The following is a 22,011-nucleotide window of genomic DNA, read 5'->3' as shown; positions in this document are numbered from 1 at the left end:
AATGTGACAGGCCGACCCGATCCTATCTCTTTTGAGAATGAACCAGACTTCAATGGCTTCATCCTTCCCTAATACCATCTGTATAAGGCAGATTTCCTAACTCTCAGTATTTTAAAACGTTTTACATCCTTGGTGAAGTGGTTACTGCTATCGTATATATTTTTTTTACACACAAGCCAGCATTATATTATTCTACATTGCTGGAAGACCCAGGGAAACACTTTTAATGTAAGAAAGCACTCTATTTTCTCTCTCGCTTAGGGAAATTCCAGAGAAATAGATCACAGCAAGTATAAAAGTCCTGTTGGACATTTAGCGCCAGGTTTCATCCAGCCCCGAGGACAACCATGCAAAGTTCACTCTGGCCTCACTGAGGGATGGCATGATGCGCAGGCTCCTAAGCGGCTCCAGGGCTCTCCAATTCTGCCACTATGGCTCCACAGTCACACTGCTGTGGGTCACCCGTGCTCCATACCAGCCCTTCCAGTAGACTGTGTCCTGACCGCCGTGTTCGAAGCGGACGAAGCAGACCCCAGGACCATAGTCAGTGAAGGTGTGGGTGATCTTGGGTGCAGGAGGAAGAGAAAAAGACAAGAGGGTTAGAGGAAAATGTTTGACCCACCCCAAAAAAGTGAAACATAGAATTGGAAGGCACACGAGAGGATATCTGGCCCACGCAGGTGTGAAGAACCTTTGGCTCTCCAAAATGTTGCTGGACTACAACTCCACTGGCCACGCTTGCAGGGGCTGATGGGAGTTGGAGTCCTGCAACATCTGGAGGGCCCAAGGTTCCTCACTCCTGATCTACATCAGGGTTTCCCAAACTTGGATCTCCAGCTGGTTTTGGACTACAATTCCCGTCATCCCTGACCACTGGTCCGGCTCGCTAGGGATTATGGGAGCTGTAGTCCAAAAAGAGCTAGAAACCCAAGTTTGGGAAGCCCCAATCTACATGCACCGACAGGATCCCTGACAAGACAACCAACTGAAGCAGCCAAAAATCCATTCAGCAATATTGGCTAACAGTGGAAGCCTAGAATCAGAGTATTTGGGGGGGGGGGACCAAGGCGGTCACCTGATTTGCCTCCCTGGTCAAGGCAGGATCTGCATCAGGTGTGGGGAACCTTTGGGCCTCCAGAGGTTGCCGGACTACGGCTCCCATCACCCTTGGCCTCTGACCATGCTTGCTGAGGCTGATGGGAGATGTAGTTCAAGGAAGCAAGAGGCCTCAATCATGATAGCCAGGCAAAAGTACTCCAGGTGTACTCCAGGTGAGAGATGCGGCTTGGAGAGGGGTCATGCCCTATGCTGGTGGCCTGGCAGAGATGCCTGAAGGGCCACTTTCAGGCTCCAGGCCTGAGATTTACAAATGTGCATAATATATACGGGATCAGTTGCTAATGTCCACAAGCCAAGCCGAACTGGGAATGCAAGGCAAAGCGAACTGGGAATGCTTGCAACAGGAGACACACCCACCTCGGTCCATTCGCCCTCGTTGCCTTGCGGGACAGCAATGGTGTCGCTCACAAACTCGGCCAGCACCTCCTCTGTCGAAGACAGGAGCTGCACTTTCAAGTTGTAGAGGCAGCCAGCGTCACACCGGGCTGCATACCTGCAGGATGAGACCACACAACACCCATGACTGTGGAAGTTAAGCATGAGCCAGTCGTGTGAAGCTGTGGCAGCAGAAGAGCCAAATGCAGCTTGAGGCTGTCTATGATGCACAGGGCAATAGATAATAGGACATAATAGAGATTTCAATCTCTAACGGTGGTATTTGACTCCTTCTAAGTTAGCAAAAATGTATAAGACAAGTTCAAATATCTGCTGGAAATGTAAAGAAAAAGAGGTAACTTTTATTGTATGTGGTGGACTTGTAAGGTAATAAAAGCCTTCTGGGAGATGATATATAATGAAATGAAAAAAAAAGACTTAAAATAACTTTTGTTAAGAAACCAGAAGCTTTCTTATTAGAAATTACAGGTACAGACATACCCAAGGAGCAGAAAAGACTCTTTATGTATGGAACAACAGCCGCCTGGATGTTATTAGCCCAGAGTTGGAAAGAAGACAAATTCCCTACCAGAGAAGAATGGCAAACAAAGCTGATGGAATCCACTAAGATGGCAAAGCTGACTGGAAAACCCAGAAACCAAGAGAAAAAAGGAATGGGAAAAATTTATAATTTATTTAAGAGACCACCTCAAGCAAATGAAAACATTCACTTGTAATGTAACAATATGGATTGATAAAAAATATAGATTATGGAATAATAAGATAAAGGTAAAGGGACCCCTGACCTGACCATTAGGTCCAGTCGTGACCGACTCTGGGGTTGCACGCTCATCTCGCATTATTGGCCGAGGGAGCCGGCGTACAGCTTCCAGGTCATGTGGCCAGCATGACAAAGACACTTCTGGCGAACCAGAGCAGAACACAGAAATGCCATTTACCTTCCCGCTGGAGCGGTTCCTATTTATCTCCTTGCACTTTGACGTGCTTTCGAACTGCTAGGTTGGCAGGAGCTGGGACCGAGCAACGGGAGCTCACCCCGTCACAGGGATTCGAACCGCCGACCTTCTGATCAGCAAGCCCTAGGCTCAGTGTTTTAACCACAGCGCCACCTGGGTCCCTCTATGGAATAATATGCAGTTGTAAATGTTGACATTTGGACCCATGGAGGGGATGGGGGGAAGTCTCGAGATCCTCTCCTAGTATCGACAACATTCCCACAGGCATAGCACCAGTCAATGAGCAGCGGTGGAGGCAGGGTTCAATTCTACATTGGCCATGCTTGCCAATTTCCCTGCTGGATTCCAACAGGTTCCACAGTCTCTTCACACACTCTTACCAGTCTTTCACCACAATTTTAGGCTGGGTGGTGTCCAGAAGTTCCTCCCAGTATCCTTCGGCACGGAGATCAATGACTTGTGACTTACAGCACCACCTGTGACATTTAAAAAAGATTAACATGCAAGCACGAATGTATAATATTGCATACCCTCCAACATGCCACTGATGAAAATAGAAACGTCGTATAGAAGAAGAAGAAGAAGAAGAAGAAGAAGAAGAAGAAGAAGAAGAAGAAGAAGAAGAAGAAGAAGAAGAAGAAGAAGAAGAAGAAGAAGAAGAAGAATCTTACTATTTACTCCCCACCCACCTGGCTGGGTTGCTACTCTGGGCGGCTTCCAACATATATAAAACACTAGCTAGCCCAGCCACGCGTTGCTGTGGCTCATCCGTTTGATTCCCCCCACCCTGTCCCGATTCATGACGTATCCCGCCCCTCCTGCCCCCACCCCCGGTTCATCCCTGTGACTGTAAATCTGGGGCTGTTCCTGGAAAATAGGGACACTTGGAGGGTATGTAACTGCCCAGGGGCGTACCCAGGATCAAAATTAGGGGGGCAAGGGGCGGGGCAAGGGGTGGGAGGGGAGGGGCCACAGTGTGGATGTGGGCGGGGCTACATGGCTTGTGCCTCCCAGCTCTTCCGAGGAGGCGGCCCTAGGCTCCCGCTCCCAGCGCGAAGCTCCAGAGGCGCGCGGGAAATGCGAGCCTGTGGCTGCCTCCTCCGCACCTCCCAGCTCTTCCGAGGAGGCAGCCCCAGGTCCCGCTCCCGGCGCGAAGCTCCAGAGATGCGCGGGGAATGCAAGCCTGTGGCTGACTCGTCCACTTACGCTCCCCACTCCCCGCGCGCCTCTGGAGCTTCGTGCCAGGAGCAGGGGCCTGGGGCTGCCAAGCTGCGCCCCTGAGCCTTTTGCTTCTGGGGGGGGCAATTGCCCCCTCCTGTCCCCCCCTGCCTACGCCCATGTAACTGCCTCAAACTATTTGCACTCAATCAAATGGTGAATATGGGCTTGAATACAGCCCATAATATGGGGAGTAGTTCATCCTTCCCTCTATTTCTGATGCTCAGGTTACCGGCGCCATTACTAGTTTAGCCAAAAACGGTACCACCTATAAGATATTTTTTATGTATGTTATTTAGAGGATTCTCTTGGATTAAGCAGTTTGTCCATCTTTTAATGCTCTCCCTATACATAAAAATGTAAGGCTGTCATCACACAGCTCCCATTGGAGGATCTGTGCTGTTGTGTCACCCAAAGGTCATAAGTGCCGATTCATATGAAGCCCAAACAGCAGCAGCACCCGCCCACAAGCATGATGTTACAGAACCACAAAAAGGTATTTGGATGGAGGAGTGTCCAAGGGGACGTGCTGATAACAGCCCGATGAGAACTGAGCATGCTCAGAAGCCAGAGGGGGGGGCAGAGGGATCAAATGGAGTGACTGGAACCCTGAGTTGCAGCACTTTGCGCTACAATATACTTAGGTTGCATGCACATTACTTCCCCCTCCCCCAAACAATCCAGGGAACTGTAAGGTAAAGGTAAAAGATAAAGGACCCCTGGATGCTTAAGATGGCCCAGTATACCTGAAGGAGCATCTCCATCCCCATCGTCCACCTTCGAGGGCCTTCTGGCAGTTCTTTCACTGTGATGTTACAGGGGACCAGGCAGAGGGCCTTCTCGGTAGTGGCGCCCTCCCCGTGGAACGGAATGTGGGAATGTTCAGGGAGGCAACTTGTGTTAACAAGTTCTATAATCTAGCAGAGTAACATTCCCCTTTTTAAACTTGTACAGTGGATAACGTCTTTGCCAGGCTTGTTTAAACCTCTAAAATAAGTTTCCTGGGCATTCCCCTTATTCCCTGTTAAAAAGATTAGACACAACACAGGCCTGTATAAAAGTATATAAAATAATTTACTCCCATTCTGTTCACAGAAGGATCCCAGAAGTCATACTTAAGTTACAAAATATATACACCTGGAATCTAACCCATAAGGAGATAGTTCCTTTGTCCTCTCTTGCCTGGAGCATCTCAGGCTAAGAAGATGTTGCTTCTTCGAGGAATGGAGTCAGAGAGAGAGAGATGGCTGCCTCCCCAGTGTTGTTTTGCTACCTGCACAGGTGAGGCCACGCCCACCTCTGGAAGTCTGTCCCAGCCCAGGAGGAAACAGGAAGTTCCGACTGGCTGCTCCAGACATCCACTTTTTATGTCCACTCTAGAAATGTTGTATTTGGCTGCTTTATCTTTCACATCCCACATAGAAGACATCTGAAGGCAGCCCTGTTTAGGGAAGTTTTATGTTTGATGTTCTATTGTGCTTTTAATTCTGTTGGGAGCCGCCCAAAGTGGATGAGGAAACCCAGCCAGATGGGCACGGTATAAATAATATATTATTACTAGTCCAGTCCAAGGCGACTATGGGGTTGCGGCGCTCATCTTGCTTTCAGGCTGAGGGAGCCGGCGTTTGTCCACAGACAGCTTTCTGGGTCATGCGGCCAGCTGGACTAAACCGCTTCTGGGGCAACGGGACACCGTGATGGAAGCCAGAGCGAACAGAAACACTGTTTACCTTCCTGCCAGAGCGGTACCTATTTATCTACTTACTGGCGTGCTTTTGAACTGCTAGGTTGGCAGGAGCTGGGACAGAGCAAGGGGAGCTCACTCTGTCACAGGGATTCAAACAGCCAACCTTCCAATCGGCAAGCCCAAGAGGCTCAGTGGTTTAGACCACAGCACCACCAGTGGCATACTGCAGATGGATAAGAAAACCCAAGAAGAGTCGCAGAGGTCTCTAGAGTCATACATCCTGACCCCAGAGGCCACCAAGCAGCCCATAAGCAGGGGGTGACTAACATTAACCCTCTCCATTGTTGCTCCCATTCAGAGGTATAAAAAGAACTCCAAATTTCAGACGTTCCACAGAGGCATCTTGGCTCAAACCAGGCTACCTTACAGGGCTTTTCACTTACTCAAAAGACGAGACGAAGTATTTATGGACATCCTCGCTGGGGAATTCTTGCCCAAAATTTCCAGGCAGGTCCTCAATTGCCCAGCCATCACCTCCGTTTTCCACATCCTCCCAGTGTTCAAGGCCCTCTGTGGGATAAGACAACAGCAACATTAAAAATATATATTTATACTTTTCAAGTTTATACATTTCACAAGTTGTATTTTGTGAATCATTAATTTTACAATCATTCTGACATTTCAAAACTTGACTTCCTTCTCCCTCTTTCTGCGGTTCCTTAAATACACATGCATGTACACAGAATACTGTTCTTCCTGGAGGGAAATCTGTCAATTTGGTGTTTCCTCCATTTCTCGTATTCACAGTCTTGTCGTTCATTTCTCCAAAGCTACACATCACTTTGCAAATAAGGAAAAGAAAACTAGCCCTCCTGAAAACTCAATGGCATGTTAGTGCGAGTTTTTGCCTAACACACCCATTTTTGTACGCGATTGTGCCTAATCAGATATTGTTGGACTACAACTCCCATCATCCCTGACCATGCTGCCCGGGGCTGATTTTGTTTATCTATTTTAACAAAAACGATATAGCGCTTGATTTCGGGCGGTTTACAAGAATACAAAATAAAGCATTAAAATGATCAGTTTTAAAGTTTTAAAGCTGCTTTAAATATAATAATCCAAAGGCGGTAAGAATCCATAGGAGCTAAGCGATAAAACACACACAACTTCTACATGTCTGAACGGGCTTGGCTAAAGAAAAAAAATGCTTTCAGCAGGTACCAAAGAGAGTACAGCAAACATTCCTGCCTGATTTCAAAAGGCAGGGGGTTCCAAAGGGTAGATGCTGCCACACTATAGGATCGATTGCATACCAGTGCAGAACGGGTATTCTGTGGCACTTGCAAGAGTGCCAATTCCACAGATGGAAACGGGTATATATTCAGTAAGGTGATCTTGCAAGTAAACTGATCCCAACCTGACTGTTGAGAGCTTTCTATACCAGTAGCAACTTCTTGAACGTGACCTGGTAACAAATTGGAAACCAGGGCACAGCTCTGATCGGAGGTGTTTTTATGCTGACAGGGCCTCACTCTTGCCAGTAGCCCTGCCACAGCACTGACTGCAGGATTAAGTGCAAGGCAAGCCCCACCAAGAGCACCTTGCAGTAATCTAGCCTTGACGTCACCAATTCCTGTAATATTCGGAGTAATATCTGGAGGGCTGGAATGGCAAGCTAAGCTGACGGACTACGCCGAAATGGCAAAGCTGACTGGGAAGCTCAGGAACCAAGAGGACAAAAACTTTTTAAAAGAATGGGGAAAATTTATAACGTATTTTAAGAAACGACTGCAAGTGGAAAGCAGTCAAGGGGCGGCGGAGCCATAGGTTTGTCATAAGATGTGTGTTAATATCTGGATTTGGCTGACCCTGCCCGGAAAAACTGCAAATCCACAACTGGAGGAATTAACGAGCAGAAGCCTGGACATGACTTATTGGATCTTTAAGATGGCGTCTGTCCGTGATAAACGGTTGGTGGGGCTTGGAAAACATTCCAGTCTGAAAAAAGAATGCAAGGACTCACGGGGAAGCTGGACAGAAAAATCCTCACAGAAACATAGGCTCTGCGGTAAATCTCACTTGAAAACATTTCAGAGGCTGTGATAAGTGGAAGAGAACAGTATTATTAGAACTGTTGAAAAAGATCTGAACTATGTTGGATTAAAATGACTGGAAAGAACTTGGAACTTTGATTAGAATGGCAGCAATTATTGATATTCAGAACCCTCAGAATTTGAAGCAGGGGAAAGCAAAAATTTTATAATTTGGCATAATATTTGGTTTAATAGATATATATTTGTATAATTTGGAATAATTGGTTTGATATGATTGATTTGTAAGTGAAAATTTAATAAAAATTGATTTTTTTTTTTAAAAAAAGAGACTGCAAGTAGATGAAAACAGTCGCAGGATTTTAATTTCACTTGTAATATAACAAATACTATGGATAATATGGATTAATACAAAATATAATATAGATTGTGGAATAATATGCAGTTGTAAATGTCGACATTAGGACTCATGGAGGGGATGGGGGAGTCTTGTTATAAATTGTTATAAATTTATATTTGTAAAATCAAATAAAAATGATTGTTTTTTTAAAAGGAATATCCAGAGGACGACAAATTAGCCACACAGACTCACAATGTATTATTTTTATTCTCATCCTGAAGATTTACCAGCTCCGCCCCCCGCCCCCCCCCCCCGGCATGCCTTGAACGGTTCAGACAGAAATTCAGCAGGTGCAGGCTTTTCTAGCCTAAAAGCACAGTGATGGGCAAAAAGTTTCACCTGCCAGATTGCAAGCATCCTGGCATGCGGGTGTCATAAACCACACACGGGGGGGGGGGCAGAGATGGCCACCCTACTGCCAACTCCTTTATTGTTTTTTCCAGAATGTTCTCTAGCCACTTGCCTTCTCCATCAGGGTTCTTGATTAAATTCCGCTTCCTCTTATTCAGGAAGTAGAGCGTCTGCCAGCTGTCAGCGCTTTCTTCTTCCGCGTCTTCCCCAGAAAAACCCTCCTGTTGGCATTTGAGCAGCCAGAGGGCAGCTCCGTCAATCAGGTTTTTCCACTGGGAGCAGACCAGGCGACACACCAAGACCAGTTCAACCGCAGGGAGGGATGCAAAGATCCGGACCAGAAGAGGCTCTGGGAGGGTCTCCATCCTGGAGGAGAGAGCTTGGTAAAATGTACTAGGGTTGTCGCCTAGTAGGTCCTTTAAAGGCGACAGACATGCCTGACTTAGACCCATTCGTTTCAATGGGCTGTTTCCAATGTTAGTCTTACTCGGAACAGAGCCATTATGTTAATGAACATGCCTAACTAAAAATATATATTTAAAAGTACTTAAAATTACACACACGAGTATGCACAGCTTGCGGACCTAACATATAGAATGAGAGAACAAGAAGAACATACGTTTAGAGAAGATTGGAAAAGGTTTATTGAATATATGGGGGGAAATTACACTTGAAAACGCTGGCAGCATTAAGATAAATTCAACAGTATAAATAAGTTTTGATGGATGTAATAATGGAATACAGTCGTACGTTGGCTCCTGAACGCCTTGGTACTCAGACATTTTGGCTTCCAAACGCTGCAAACCCGGAAGTGAGTGTTTGGGTTTGCAAATGTTCTTTGGAAGCCGAACATCTGACGGAGGTTCCGCGGCTTCCGATTGGCTGCAGGAGCTTTCCGAAAGTTTTGTAAGTCAAAAGGAGTTCTGGAAAGGTTCGACTTCCAAGGTACGACTGTACTGAATGGTTTAGTTTATGTAAACTATGCAGGGATTTATGTTACGCAAAATGAACCGTAGAAAGAGAAGAAGGGAAGTCTTTGATATTTTAAGGTTGCTTAAGTGAATATTCTAAAATGTAAAACAGAAAATTTAATAAAAATGATATAAAATATATATATATTTAAAAATAACACCAAATTTAAATCAATCTGACACAACCAACACCTCCACCGTGGTGCTTTGTTTATGCTACTTCAGAGTGGCTGGCTTCAGCCTAGGAATGCCTGGGTTCAAACCCCCCTAGCCCTGCCAGTTCAGCCATCAAGCTCCTCGAGGGACCTTGGGGCTGGTTATTTAGCCAATGTATTTCACTGGGACATTTAAGGATTTTAAAAAAGAATAAGAAATAAGCCCATATACCTTCTTTGGAGAGAGAAGGTTTGGCTATCACTAATATGTAAGAGTCAATGCCTGAGTTTGTTCACTTCCTCCTCCCTCCCCTCCCTTTTTCCTCTGATGATATTTCTTTTTTAGTCTTTTTATTCATTTTTTAAAAAAATGGTAAGTAAGCAACTGATCTGCTTATAGATTTGTAAGCAGCTGTTGGGAACCCTTTTTTTTAAGTGCAAAGGGGAGAGATCCTTTAAAATAAATCAATAATTAGACTGCAACTGTAAGGACATGTTATTTGTTATTAGGCTCCATGGGGCTTGCGACAAAGTAAATAGACTTTTGATTTTGCTGATGAGACAGAATCGGGTAAACAGACTTACCTTTGGGGTGTGCAAGAGAAACTTAGCAATTTTATAAGCCACTGCTCATTATAAAAAAAAGCGAGCGTCCCTCTGCCTAAGCGCCTACTCATTCCAATGTAACAGAAGCCAAACATTTTCAAAAACAACCAAATTAGCAAGCAGGTGTTTAATTAACACCCAGCCCCCTGGATGAGCAATTTGCCATCTCGAGGATTTAAAAATCAGCCTCTGTTGAAGGAAAAGAGAACCAGACAGATGACAAGGTCTGCACCACCAAATCCATATAGGGTTGGAGATACGCTTCCATGTTGCGATCCAAAATGCATTTACTAGGGACGTAAGCCCCTTTGAGCTTACAAGGCCCCAATCTAGTTAAAATTGACGAGAAGAGGCGAGAGTTTGGCCGCCAATGATCCGATCAGATCCCGCAGGGATCTCTCAAGAATCTGGGCGTGCAGAAGGTCCCATGTTAAGTCCCCAGAGGCACCTCCAGGAGAGACTCCTGCCAAAAACCCTGGAGTGCTGCTGCCAGTCAGTGTAGACAATACTGAGCTAGAGGGACCCATGGTCTGGCTCGGCATGAGGCAGCTTCCTAAGGTCCTAAGAAACTGTCTCTGAGACACACCTTCCCCCCCCCCTCCCTCAATCACGTAGCAAAGTGGAGGGGGGGCTCCGTCCAGCCTCTTACAACCCCCTTCTTTGCACACCTGCATTGCAAGGTTGGCCAGCTGTGCTTCTCCAATGACTCTGGTAGTTACTGCTACCACCTCCACCGCTGTCCCTTTGAGTCGGTTCCCCACGTTCAGGTTTTAATTCTGTTAATGTTCGTTGGTTTTTCTATGCGTTTGGCTATTCTTGTTTCTATCTGTAAGCTGCCTTGAGTGCCATCAAGCGAAAAGGCGGGGTGTTGCTGATGCTGTTGCTATTATTATTATTATTATTATTATTATTATTATTATTATTGACCTTGATGAAAAGATCAGAGAAAGATCTCTGCCCCCAAACCTCGGGAAACGTCTGCCTTTTTGGAGCAGAAAATCCCAAACAAATGACCCATCAAATGCAACGTCGTCAACTCAATACATTCATCCATAATCCAGTATCATTTGATCTGGGCTCCTCCGTCGACTCATCTATCAATGATTTATTTATGTTTCTAGAAACGAACTTGCATCTTCTAATTTTTTTAAAGGGTAAAGTTGGGAGAGGAAGGGCATTTTTTCCCCCAAGGGCTCACGTACCTTCAAGACGTCCGGACTTTCAATCAAGGTTGGGGAGGTAAGGCGTCTGCAGGCGGGCGAAAAGGTGGATTTTGCAGGAGGGAAGAGGAGAGAGAGAGAGAGAGGAGCTGGTGCTTTCTGCTTCCTAGCGCAGCATCGCAGTGGTCCCTTTCCTTTCCGTGACACAGCAAGTCTCTGATGTCCCAGCCTCTTCAGGAAGGTTAGAGAAGAGGAGGAGGAGGAGGAGAGATGTTTTCTGGGGCTTCAGACTCCGCCTCTGGAGCGGGACTGGTCTGATCTTGTCTGTCGCAGGCAAGTAACTTCAGATCTTGGCTCTTGTTCGCTGTGGCTGTGAGAGCGAGAGCGAGCATGCAGACGAACCAACGCAAGCATCAAACCAGGGAAACGTGCCCTGCAAGACCGCGAGGTACGCCTTCTCTAGGGGAATGCTTGCAGTTTACACTTCCAAGCCAGGAAAACGTGCCCTGCGAGGACAACCTTTGCAATGACACTTCCAAGGGCAGCCCCGAGGAAGATGGAGCAAGCCCGTTTGGGTGGGGCTAGGGCCGGATTTGGGTTGGATGAGGCCCTAAGCCACTGCAGGCAATGGGGCTTTGTCCTTTGTCAACAACAAATGGTCGCTGTTTTTTGTGCAGAATATATGCTATATGGTAATTTATGGACCTAATAGGTATCTAAAGCCATTTGCACGTAACAAGATATGTGATATTTTAGGGAACAGGCTAGCAGGCGGGGCCCATTATGACTTGCATCATAGGAGCCTACAAGACACAAAACACTGTTGCTGTATGTACTGGTAGTTTGGTTTTTTTGCTATGTTTGTTAAGGTTGTAAATATTCTTTTGTGAGCTCTACAGCACTTTGTGAACCTTATAATATAACTTTATTTGTGCCTGTACTGCTTAGCCTATTTTTTTGTTGTAACTTTGAGTAGAAGCTTGTTGTTTTGGTGATGGTTTGCAATTGTTTTAGTGACGATAATTACCTTATATGATAATTATGTTGTAATTGTGATGTCCTGTTACATTATTTCCTGATTGTAAGCTGCTTTGTGACTCGTGTGAGCGAAAAGCGACATTGGCGTATAATGAATGGATGGATACAGAGGTGCAGGCAGAACTCAGCGACGTGCCCATTGCTCCTCCCACTTCTTCTCTGGCCCCGCCCACCACCAGGATGCGGCTTCCAGAAGGTTCCCTGGTGCAGCTGATACGCAGGAGCGTACCTGCACCATTTTGTTCTCCTCTCTCTTGTAGATATGGCAGCTATTTTGTCTTAGGCCACACCTACCCGTGGCAGCCATCTTGGGACTGGCGCCCACGGCCTTTCTCAAACTTCCACAATGCCCCCCCCCCAAGTTGGTGGCCCCCAGATGCAGCATTATACAGAGCCCAACTTATGTCTTCAAGAGTGAGATCTGAACCATACCTAACTCAAGAGTCAACCCCATTGACGTCAACAACATTTCCTCCCAGAAAAGAGAGTATAGGCTTCTTCTGTCAGTCAGTCAGGGCACCTATAGCAGCCCAGACATCAAACTCCCTTCCCAAAAAATGTATTCCAACTGCCAACTTTGTTATCTTTTAAGCAGCACATTTTATCTTTGTGATTTTTAATGGCAGTGTGGCATAGCGGTTGCAGTGTCAGACGATGACCTGGGGGGAGACCAGGGTTCAAGTCCTCACGCAGCCAAGAAGACCACTGGGGTGACCTTGGGCCAGGCACCATCTTCCAGCCTCGCCTACCTCACAGGGTTGTTGAGGAGAAATGGAGAGAACCCCCCCCCCTGAGCTCCTTGGAGGAAATGCAAATAAATAAATAATCCAATTTGATTATTATTATTATTATTATTATTATTATTATTATTAAGGTAGAAAGGCCATAGAGCACCTGATTTGTATGCAGAATGTCCTGGGTTCAATCAACAAACAGTATCTCCCAGTAAGGCTGAGAATATACCCTGCCTGAAACCCCAGCAGAGCTGCTGCCAGTCAATGCCAACACAATTGAGCTAGAATGGCCAATGGTATAACTATGTTATTAAGAGCTGTAGCCAACTAGTTTCCGCTCATAGACCCATTGAGATTAATGGACCCAATTTAGCTATGCCTATGCAGGTGGCGCTGTGGGTTAAACAATAGAGTCTAGGGCTTGCTGATCAGAAGGTCGGCGGTTCAAATCCCTGCAACGGGGTGAGCTCCTGTTGCTCGGTCCCAGCTCCTGCCCACCTAGCAGTTCGAAAGCACATCAAAGTGCAAATAGATAAATAGGGACCGCTCGGGCGGGAAGGTAAACGGCGTTTCTGTGCGCTGCTCTGGTTCGCCAGAAGCAGCTTTGTCATGCTGGCCACATGACCCAGAAGCTGTCTGCGGACAAACGCCGGCTCTCTCAGCCTATAGAGCGAGATGAGCGCCGCAACCCCAGAGTCGGACACGACTGGACCTGATGGTCAGGGGCCCCTTTACCTTTTTATGCATCCCAATGGGTCCGTTCTGAGTAAAACTAGCACTGGTTACAACCCTAGGCTCCTCTGCTACACGAACTGCGCCATTTGTGTGATTAGGAACACAGGGAGCTGAATTAAACCCCTGGCACATCAAACTCAGCATTGTTTACACCAGGGGTCAGTAAACTTTATCAGCAGGGGTCCACTGTTCCTCAGACCTTGTGGGGGGCCGGACTATTTTGGGGGGGGGATGAATGAATGCCCGCCAAATAACCCACAGATGCATTTTAAATAAAAGGACACATTCTACACATGTAAAAACACACTGATTCCCTGACCGTCCGCAGGCCGGATTGAGAAGGCGATTGGGCCGGATCCGGCCCCCGGGGCTTATTTTGCCTACCCATGGTTTACACTGACCAGCAGCAGCTCTCCCACCTGAAGATGCTGAGGATCAAACCCACGACCTTTGAGCCACAGTTCTCCCATCCTGTTTCATACCCAGAACATACATGCGAGTCAAGTACTTTATTGATGTTCTTTAAAACTTTCCCTTAAAAAATAAAAATCCGATGATAACTTTTAAAATGCAGACATGCAACTTCAGAGGAAAGGTTTCTTAAGCAGGGACCACAACCAGCATCCAAGATCGGTAGGGACACCAAGAGAACTCCAGGTGAGGTGGGTTCAAGCTGCTCAGCAACCCTTTCTTTCTCTTCGGGGTGTTTTCTTCTACGGGAAGTTCGGACCCACGATGACGGTGCTGTTGGACAGCTTGCCGTAGTCCACGCCGTGCTCGAAATGGATGTGGCGGACTCCGCTGGGGTAGTTGCGGAAGATGTACAAAGTCTGGAAATTTGGGGTGGGGAGGAAGAAGGAGTTTTCACCAGAGCCCAGCAACAGGCGGGTGCAGCTGTATTGAAGTAGCACCGGGTGTCGGAATTCTGCGCCTCCTTCACAACTTTGCACCCGGGACAACTAACCCTATTGCCCTCACACACACCCTCAAGCTACACCACTACTGCATTACAGTGCTGGATTTACGTATAAGCTAAGCAAGCTATAGCTTAGGACCCCACTCTCTTGGGGCCCCCCAAAAAATTAAAGGTGGGAAAAACAACAACTGGATGTACATTTCCAAAATATAAGACAAAAAACCAAATAAAATAAATCCTGTATACAGCAACAGTGTTTTGTGTTGTGTAGGTTCCTATGATGTAAGTAATGGGCCCCGACTGCTAGCCTGCTCCCTTAAATATCACTGGTTTGCTCATTTCTATATATAGGGTGCCTACATTCTGCATGGACTGGTTACATGGCAACATGTGCAAATGGCTTTAGATACCTATTAAAGGTAAAGGTAAAGGGACCCCTGACCATTAGGTCCAGTCGTGACCGACTGGGGTTGCGTGCTCATCTCGCATTATTGGCCGAGGGAGCCGGCGTATAAGCTTCCAGGTCATGTGGCCAGCATGACAAAGCCGCTTCTGGCAAACCAAAGCAGCACATGGAAACGCTGTTTACCTTCCCACTGTAGTGCTTCCTATTTATCTACTTGCATTTTGACGTGCTTTCGAACTGCTAGGTTGGCAGGAGCTGGGACCAAGCAATGGGAGCTCACCCCGTCACAGGGATTCGAACCGCCGACCTTCTGATCAGCAAGCCCTAGGCTCAGTGGTTTAACCACAGCGCCACCTGGGTCCCTATTAGGTCTATCAATTACCATGTACTTCCCCTGCCTTAAATCCCGGATTTACCTTTTTCCAGTTCCTCGTGCCGTCCTTTTTTACCTCCCCATTCGAGATATAGCAGGTATAGAGGGCTTTAAAATCTGCAGCCAACAGCTTCACGGTAAATCTGTAGTTGTAACGGGGATTCGGGTAGAGGACATCGGACCTGTTGGGGAGAAGGGCACAAGACAAAATCAAGCCAAGTGTAAGAAGTATCACGGCTGCCCAGTCATTGGCAGAGTGAAGACAATATCGTAATTGCTGCTTTGTAGTGTGCAGATGAAGCCCAAAGACTGAAGCAAAACCAGCTGTTTTAGAGGCACTTGTGGCACCTTCGAAACAAAAGTGGGGCATCTCCAAAGCAGGCAGCTCATCGCACACTGCACTGCGGGGTGGGGTGGGGGTTAGACTGGATGACCCTTAGGGGCCCAAATCTACAATTCTATGATGTTTCAGGCCTGCTTCAAGTGGGCATTTACACAAGTGGGGGGGGGGTTGTTTTCTGTCTGGCCATGTAAAACCAGCCATTTAAAAACACTTGGATTTCTATCTTGATTTTAAGAACCACATCAATTTGTTTCTGACGTTTGGTTTGAATCGTTATTTCCTAATGAATATGTTCTTTTGCAAACCACCCACACTTTCTCCCAACCCATATTTTGAACCTTTTGTGTATCGGTTAATTCCCACCTACCGCGAGTCAGAGATCTTTTTTTTCATTTTTCAGCCTTGCCAAAAATCTAACCTTACCCACGGAACTGAACTATGGAAGATAAACAAAGCAAAAATCTCCCTCTGGATTTTCCACACACCTGATAAGAGAGCAAGATCCAGTTTTCGGAAAAAGCTCTCAGACCCAGGGGTGGGTGGGAATTAACCTGTATGCCAGTGTTTTCCAAACTTTGGTCTGCAGCTGTTTTGGGACTATAACTCCCACCATCCCTAGCTAGCAGGGCAAGTGGTTAGGGAAGATGGGAACTGTAGTCCTAAAACGGCTGGAGACTCAAGTTTGAGAAACACTGCAGTGCGCAAAATGATTAAAATGCAAAAGCGTGAATGAACCCATAGGGGTTTCCTGATGAGTAAGTGGGCAGAAAGTTTTGCTAAATAACCCTTAGATGTTTAGGATGAATGATCGAATACACCTAAAAAGTGTATGCCCCCCCCCCGAGCTATTCAAGACCTACCAAACCCACCCATCTGGTTCACTGCAAAAACAGGACTAGATGGGGGTTTGATCCTGCAAGCTCTTCTGAGGCCAGTTCCAGCACTCACCAATCCTGCACCATGATATGGGGTGTCACGTAGTCCATCAACTCATCCGTGTAGCCGTGATCCTTCAAGGTGATGCGTTGAATTTTTGTGTCGGGCCTGAGATGCGAGGAAGGAAATCAAAGCCATTTCAAGTACAGTGGTACCTTGGTTCTCAAACGCCCCAAACCCGGAAGTAAGTGTTCCAGTTTTCAAACATTTTTCGGAAGCCGAACATCCAATGCGGCTGTCGGCTATTGTTTCCGGGGTGCCTGCACCAATCAGAAGCTGCGCCTTGGTTGTTGAACATTTCGGGAGTCTAATGGACTTCCGGAATGGATTAAGTTTGGCGCTTTTGTTTTTGCTATTTATTTTGCGTTTATGTTTTTGAGGCTTTTTCAGTTAATTTGTTTTTGTGACTCTGTGGAACCCAGTTCAGCTACTCGTTGATTGACTGTGTGACAAGTTGCAGGGAACCAGGCAGAGGGCCTTCTCGGTGGTGGCACCTGCCCTGTGGAACACCCTCCCATCAGATGTCAAAGAAAAAAACAGCTACCAGATTTTTAAAAGACATCTGAAGGCAGCCCTGTTTAGGGAGGCTTTTAATGTTTAATAGGTCATTTTATTTCATTTTTCTGTTGTAAGCCGCCCAGAGTGGCTGGGGTATAAATAATAATAATAATATATTATTATTATTATTATTATTATTATTATTATTATTATTACTGCAGAAATGGATAAAAGCCCCCCATCCAAACAATGACTATAATCAGTGCAGGCAGGTAAGAAAAAAAATAATTTTAATTTTTATCATCTACAATAGTGTTTTATTTATTTTATAGTACAGTACATTGATTGATGCTTTCATTTTATGGATCAAAGGTCTTGTTAGATAGTAAAATTCATGTTAAATTGCTGTTTTAGGGCTTGTTTTTAAAAAGTATGGAACAGATTAATCCGCTTTGCACTACTTTCTATGGGAAAGTATGCCTTGGTTTTGGAACGGACTTACAGAACGGATTAAGTTTGAGAACCAAGGTACCACCGTACCGCCATCACCAGTCCAGCTTGTTAACCTTTTGTGCCCTTGGAGACTGGCAACTGGCCGACCCCGTGAGTCAAATCCAGCCCTCAGAAGGCAGCCTGCACTGCAGGAGAGGAGGACGACGAGAAAACTAGATACCTTAAGGCTTCCTGTGGTCCTTCTTCTGCCACCTATGGACATCTTTAATTTTACTCTCTGCTTCTACCGAAATAGCCCTTGAAGGGAGAAAAGGAGACTGGATCTTCCTGCCTTACACTGAGTCAGACTACTGACTGGAAGCATCTATCTAGTCTCTTCTAGAGCTACCTGGAGATGCTGGGAATCAAATTCAGGACTTTCTGCATGCAAAGCAGGTGTTTTCCATCTAACCTGCATTATTTTCTCTAAGGTTCCAGTCCTCATGAAGGAAGGGCTATCTCTTGAGTCAGACTATTGGTCCGTCTAGTTTTATATTGTCCACTCTCTGACTCTGGCCGCAGCTCTCAAGGGATTCCTAGGAGAGTCTTTTCCCTGCCCTACCTAGAGATGCCAGGGGTGGAGGTTGGCCCTTCTGCATTCAATGCAGGTCCTCCACTACCACGTGACCAATCTTCTAAATCCATAGCCACATTTGAGGATTTACTGAACCGTCTAACATGGTCCTCACCCATTGAAGGCAAAGAAACATGTCTTGATATTGTCACAGGGGTATTCGTTTGCTAACAGCTCCTCCACAACCCAGCAGTGCTCCTGATGCTTGTCGATTTCCCAGTAGAGAAATTCCTCTGCGGGAGAAGGAAGAAAGGAGGGCGTAAGAACTTTAAAAAATCCTTGCTAGATCAGGACAATGGCCCATCGAGTCCAGTCTCCTGTTGCGTGCCAAGGCACCCGAGCCACAAAGTTCCCAGGAGAACAATAAAACACACTGACGCAGAGTATTTTGGTTTATGGGTTCAAAATAGGCCACAGCTATATTGGTTACTGACGTGAGCTGTTTGGCTTAGGCACTGGGGTGAAGCCAGGCTACCGTATTCTTCGCTCCATAGGACGCACCTGACCATAGGACGCACCTAGTTTTTTAGAGGAGGAAAACAGGAAAAATTTTTTTTTGCTTTCTTGAATTGTCCTAGGCATAGCAGCCAACTCCTAGAGGCCTAGGTGTCTTTGTCCCCGCCCCCATTAAATATCTGAGGAAGCTTCTTTTCCAAAGGGGGAAAGCTCCATATATTTTTTAGGATCAGCTCAAAGTTGTGCATCTTTTTTTGCAAATGGGAAAAGCCCCGTTTTTTGGGGGGGGGGTCAGCTCAGAGTTGTGCATCTTTTTTTGCAAAGGGGGAAAGCTCCATTTTTTAGGATCAGCTCAAAGTTGCTGAGTTTCCTTGCAAAAGGGGGGGAAATCCTATTTTTATGGGGTTCAACTCACAGTTCTGCAGCTTCTCAAGGAAAGGGACCCATTTCGACAGTTTCCAGAAGATAGATAATCTAATCAGCCAGTCACATGTCTCCCTCTGCAGACAACAATTGAGCCCTAGGCAAGGGGCCGGGAAGGGAGCTAGCTCTCTTATCTCCCTCCCTGATCTCTTGCAGCCAGCTGCTGAGCGGGTTCCTTTCAACAGGCTCATTCCCTCTTGTTAGCCTTTAGCTCTTTCTTAAAAAAAAAAGAAAGAAAGCAGGATCTGCCTTTAGCCCCTGGGCAATTCAGCTCCAGGGACCACGCATTCGCTCCATAAGATGCACAGACATTTCCTCTTACTTTTTAGGAGGAAAAAAGTGGGTCTTATGGAATGAAAAATACGGTACAGTATATCCTGACTCCTGCCCATCTGCAGGGAGACCACAGAAGGGTAAACGACTGATATGGGGTGCCCTATAACTTACGTCAGATAGTGGCACAACCCCGAGGGGTCCCTGTAGGGGCTGTGACACAGCCCTAGCCCACACCCAGGCTTCGGACAGTATTCACGCCCCGAATCCCTTTAACAGGATACCCTTCCTGAGGAGGGGCAGGTGAAGGTAACAACATCCCCTTCAACCAAACAGAGGCTTACCCGATGCCTAACCTCACAAAAGTTGTGGCGATTGCTACGAGACAGGCGAAAAACAAATGGCCAGTGCCAATTTGCCAAGTTTTTTTGGGGGGGAATCCTACCTGGCCCCAACAACACGGCGACCGACAATTACCATAGCAAGGTCATATCAGAGGAAAGCATGAAAAGAGGGTGGGTGGGTACAGTGGCGTAGAAAGGTCAGGTGGTACCTGGTGTGGAATTTTTTTGTCACCCCCTCACATTGAAATTCCCCCTTCCTCCCTCCACCCCCCAGTCAAAGAAAACCGCCCCCTGCCCTTCTCCAGGAGACCAGGAGACCAGGGAGGAAATGGTACACCACTTGCCTACAACTCCCAAGCCTCCCCTGAGCTGTAAAAAGGAAGGGGGAAGGGGGAAGGGGGGAAGGGGAAAGGCCGTCGGCAAAGCAGCACAGCTCCCCGCCTTCCCCCAATGGCTTGGAGTAAGCTTGGGAGTTGTGGGCAGGCAGTGCGCCAAATGTCACCCCCCCAAAAGTGTGTGGGTGTGCGTGCGGCCACGCTCGAAGCTGTGCTGCTGCTCACAAGGCAAAGCAGGGTCCCCCCCCCCAAGGGCAGGGAGAGCCTGGCCAATCGCTGGGAAGGGGACATGTCGTGATGAAACTCAGCCCTGCTCGGTTCCACAGGCAGCGCCAAGTTGCATTTTGTCACCCCCTCATTGATGGCACCCAGGGTAGTCCGCCCCCACCGCACCCCCCCTTCCTCCACAAGTGGGTGAGTACGGTGACCCAAAGAAGAGGCAAGGAAGAAGGTGCCAGCCGGCCGCGCTGCCGTTAAGTTGCCCGCGGCCACACCCACCCTGCCAGCGGATTGGCTGGGGCTGTCCCCAGCACAGATGACATGGCCAGCTGTGGCGTTGTGCGGGGCGGGCATGGGGGCGACATATTTCCACCCCTACACTGGAAAAAATTTGAGGCTCGTCTGACTGGATGCAATGCCGCCCGCTGGGTAAAAAGGTGAGTGGATTTCTCACAGTGGCTAACCAGGTGTCCCTAAGCAGGACCCGTGCTTTCCAACTGTGGGATGGAACACTGGGGCAGACAAGTCACAACATTTCCTAGAGTGTCCACTAAGAAGAACTCACCTGGAGGGACACCTGACTAAGTTCAGTTCCTGTTCCTCCAGATATGCAGATGAGATGGATTAGCTGGCAGACAAAAGCCCCTAGCCAGCAGCCATTCTCTCTCTTAGCCATTTCTTCTTCAATGGGAACACATCTCCAGAGAATCTACAGTTAGGATGGTTCTCCCTCTCGGCCTGCTGCCAAGAGAGAGACCAGATGGAGCCTTACTTTACTAAGTAGTCTCCACATGTACATATTTGTAACTTTTCTACATAAGCCTGCCTTTCTGAGATTATGCTGTTAACTCAGGATGAACCTGTAAGTAAACTCTGTCTCATTTTATGAACACTGTGTTGTGTATTTCTTTTAAGAGGGACAAAGGGGATTTGTCAGGAAGTATAATATTGTTGTATAGGTTCTAACGAACCTAACGCTCACGTTTTGCTGCACACAAAAGGGGAATGTCACTCTGCTGATATTGGAAGCTTGATAACACAAGCTTGGTTAGGATCTATCTAATAATATATCCTAATCCACATCCCTAACATTCCCACACCAACAACTGGTCTACAGAAGCCTTGTTGCCTCTGGCTATGGAAGCAGAGCATGGCTGTCACGGCTAGCAGCCAGGGGTAGCCCTCTGCCACCAAACAGAGACACACCTTCACCGCAAGGATTCCGGACGATGTTCTTCTTCAGCTGGCAGAGATGGTAGAAGACCTTCCAGTCCGGGAAAGGGCTGGTGAGCATCTCAAGGGGGTAGCCGGCCCGTATGCACTTGTGTTTCCACTGAGCGTTCAAGGAATCCACCAGGTCTCTCCACCAGCAGCACACCCAACGGAAGCAGCGGAGCAGGTGCCACGAGGGGAAGAGGTCAAAGACACCCAGCAGGATCTCCAGAGGCAGGTCGTTGATGGACACCATCTTCCGTAAGAGAGGTCTTGGCCGAGAGAGGTTTTAGAGAGGCAAAATAAATGGAAAGGCAGGAGTCCCGGGCTACTCAGACCCACACCCCCTAGGAATCAATAGGGCTCACTCCTTCAGAGCGATCTGAAGTTTACAGCGTGTTATTCCATGAAGGAGAACTACTTGAAAATGATTTACAGGTGGTATTTAACTCCAAGGAGACTGGCTAAGATGGGTAAGACTGAATCAGGTAAGTGCTGGAGATGCAATGAGGCCGAGGGTACTTCCTTTCATATGTGGTGGACTTGAAAAGGGGTAAAAGTATATTGGGAAATAATCCATAATGAATTGGAAAAAAAATGTTTAAGAGCACCTTTCCAAAAAAAAACCCTT

The 22,011-nt window shown here is 47.0% G+C and overlaps 2 protein-coding genes across 2 annotated transcripts; both read right to left on the bottom strand.

Annotated features, from left to right (window-relative positions):
* Window positions 1-201: 201 nt before the first annotated feature.
* Window positions 202-11,447, bottom strand: FBXO2 (F-box protein 2). The gene is made up of 6 exons (XM_035120996.3): window positions 11,116-11,447; window positions 8,294-8,547; window positions 5,820-5,946; window positions 2,852-2,947; window positions 1,477-1,612; window positions 202-564 (listed from the first exon to the last, which is right to left on the bottom strand). The coding sequence occupies exons 2-6, from the start codon at window positions 8,544-8,546 to the stop codon at window positions 430-432; spliced, it is 747 nt and encodes a 248-aa protein (XP_034976887.2). The 5' UTR covers window position 8,547; window positions 11,116-11,447; the 3' UTR covers window positions 202-429.
* A 2,627-nt stretch (window positions 11,448-14,074) lies between these two features.
* Window positions 14,075-21,636, bottom strand: LOC118086836 (F-box only protein 6-like). Its single transcript, XM_035118832.2, has 5 exons — window positions 21,375-21,636; window positions 18,234-18,351; window positions 16,567-16,662; window positions 15,319-15,457; window positions 14,075-14,410 (listed from the first exon to the last, which is right to left on the bottom strand). The coding sequence occupies exons 1-5, from the start codon at window positions 21,634-21,636 to the stop codon at window positions 14,294-14,296; spliced, it is 732 nt and encodes a 243-aa protein (XP_034974723.1). The 3' UTR covers window positions 14,075-14,293.
* Between the last annotated feature and the right edge of the window lie 375 nt (window positions 21,637-22,011).

Source organism: Zootoca vivipara, chromosome 6 (genome assembly GCF_965207765.1).
Source record: "Zootoca vivipara chromosome 6, rZooViv2.hap1.1, whole genome shotgun sequence".
NCBI lineage: Eukaryota > Metazoa > Chordata > Lepidosauria > Squamata > Lacertidae > Zootoca > Zootoca vivipara.
The sequence above is the reverse complement of the archived record's forward strand: the minus strand, read 5'-3'. Positions and strand labels throughout refer to the sequence as shown.

What these genes read in the sequence shown, in the direction of transcription:
- LOC118086836 (XM_035118832.2), bottom strand. Translation starts at nt 21,636, where the DNA reads ATGGTGTCCATCAACGACCTGCCTCTGGAGATCCTGCTGGGTGTCTTT. An exon ending in TGTTTCTTTGCCTTCAATGG is followed by an intron (nt 16,663 to 18,233) that starts GTGAGGACCATG and finishes CTCGCATCTCAG; the next exon opens with GCCCGACACAAAAATTCAAC. An exon ending in GCACGAGGAACTGGAAAAAG is followed by an intron (nt 14,411 to 15,318) that starts GTAAATCCGGGA and finishes CCAAATTTCCAG; the next exon opens with ACTTTGTACATCTTCCGCAA.
- FBXO2 (XM_035120996.3), bottom strand. Translation starts at nt 8,546, where the DNA reads ATGGAGACCCTCCCAGAGCCTCTTCTGGTCCGGATCTTTGCATCCCTC. An exon ending in TACTTCGTCTCGTCTTTTGA is followed by an intron (nt 2,948 to 5,819) that starts GTAAGTGAAAAG and finishes TAAATGTCACAG; the next exon opens with GTGGTGCTGTAAGTCACAAG. An exon ending in ACGAGGGCGAATGGACCGAG is followed by an intron (nt 565 to 1,476) that starts GTGGGTGTGTCT and finishes CCTGCACCCAAG; the next exon opens with ATCACCCACACCTTCACTGA.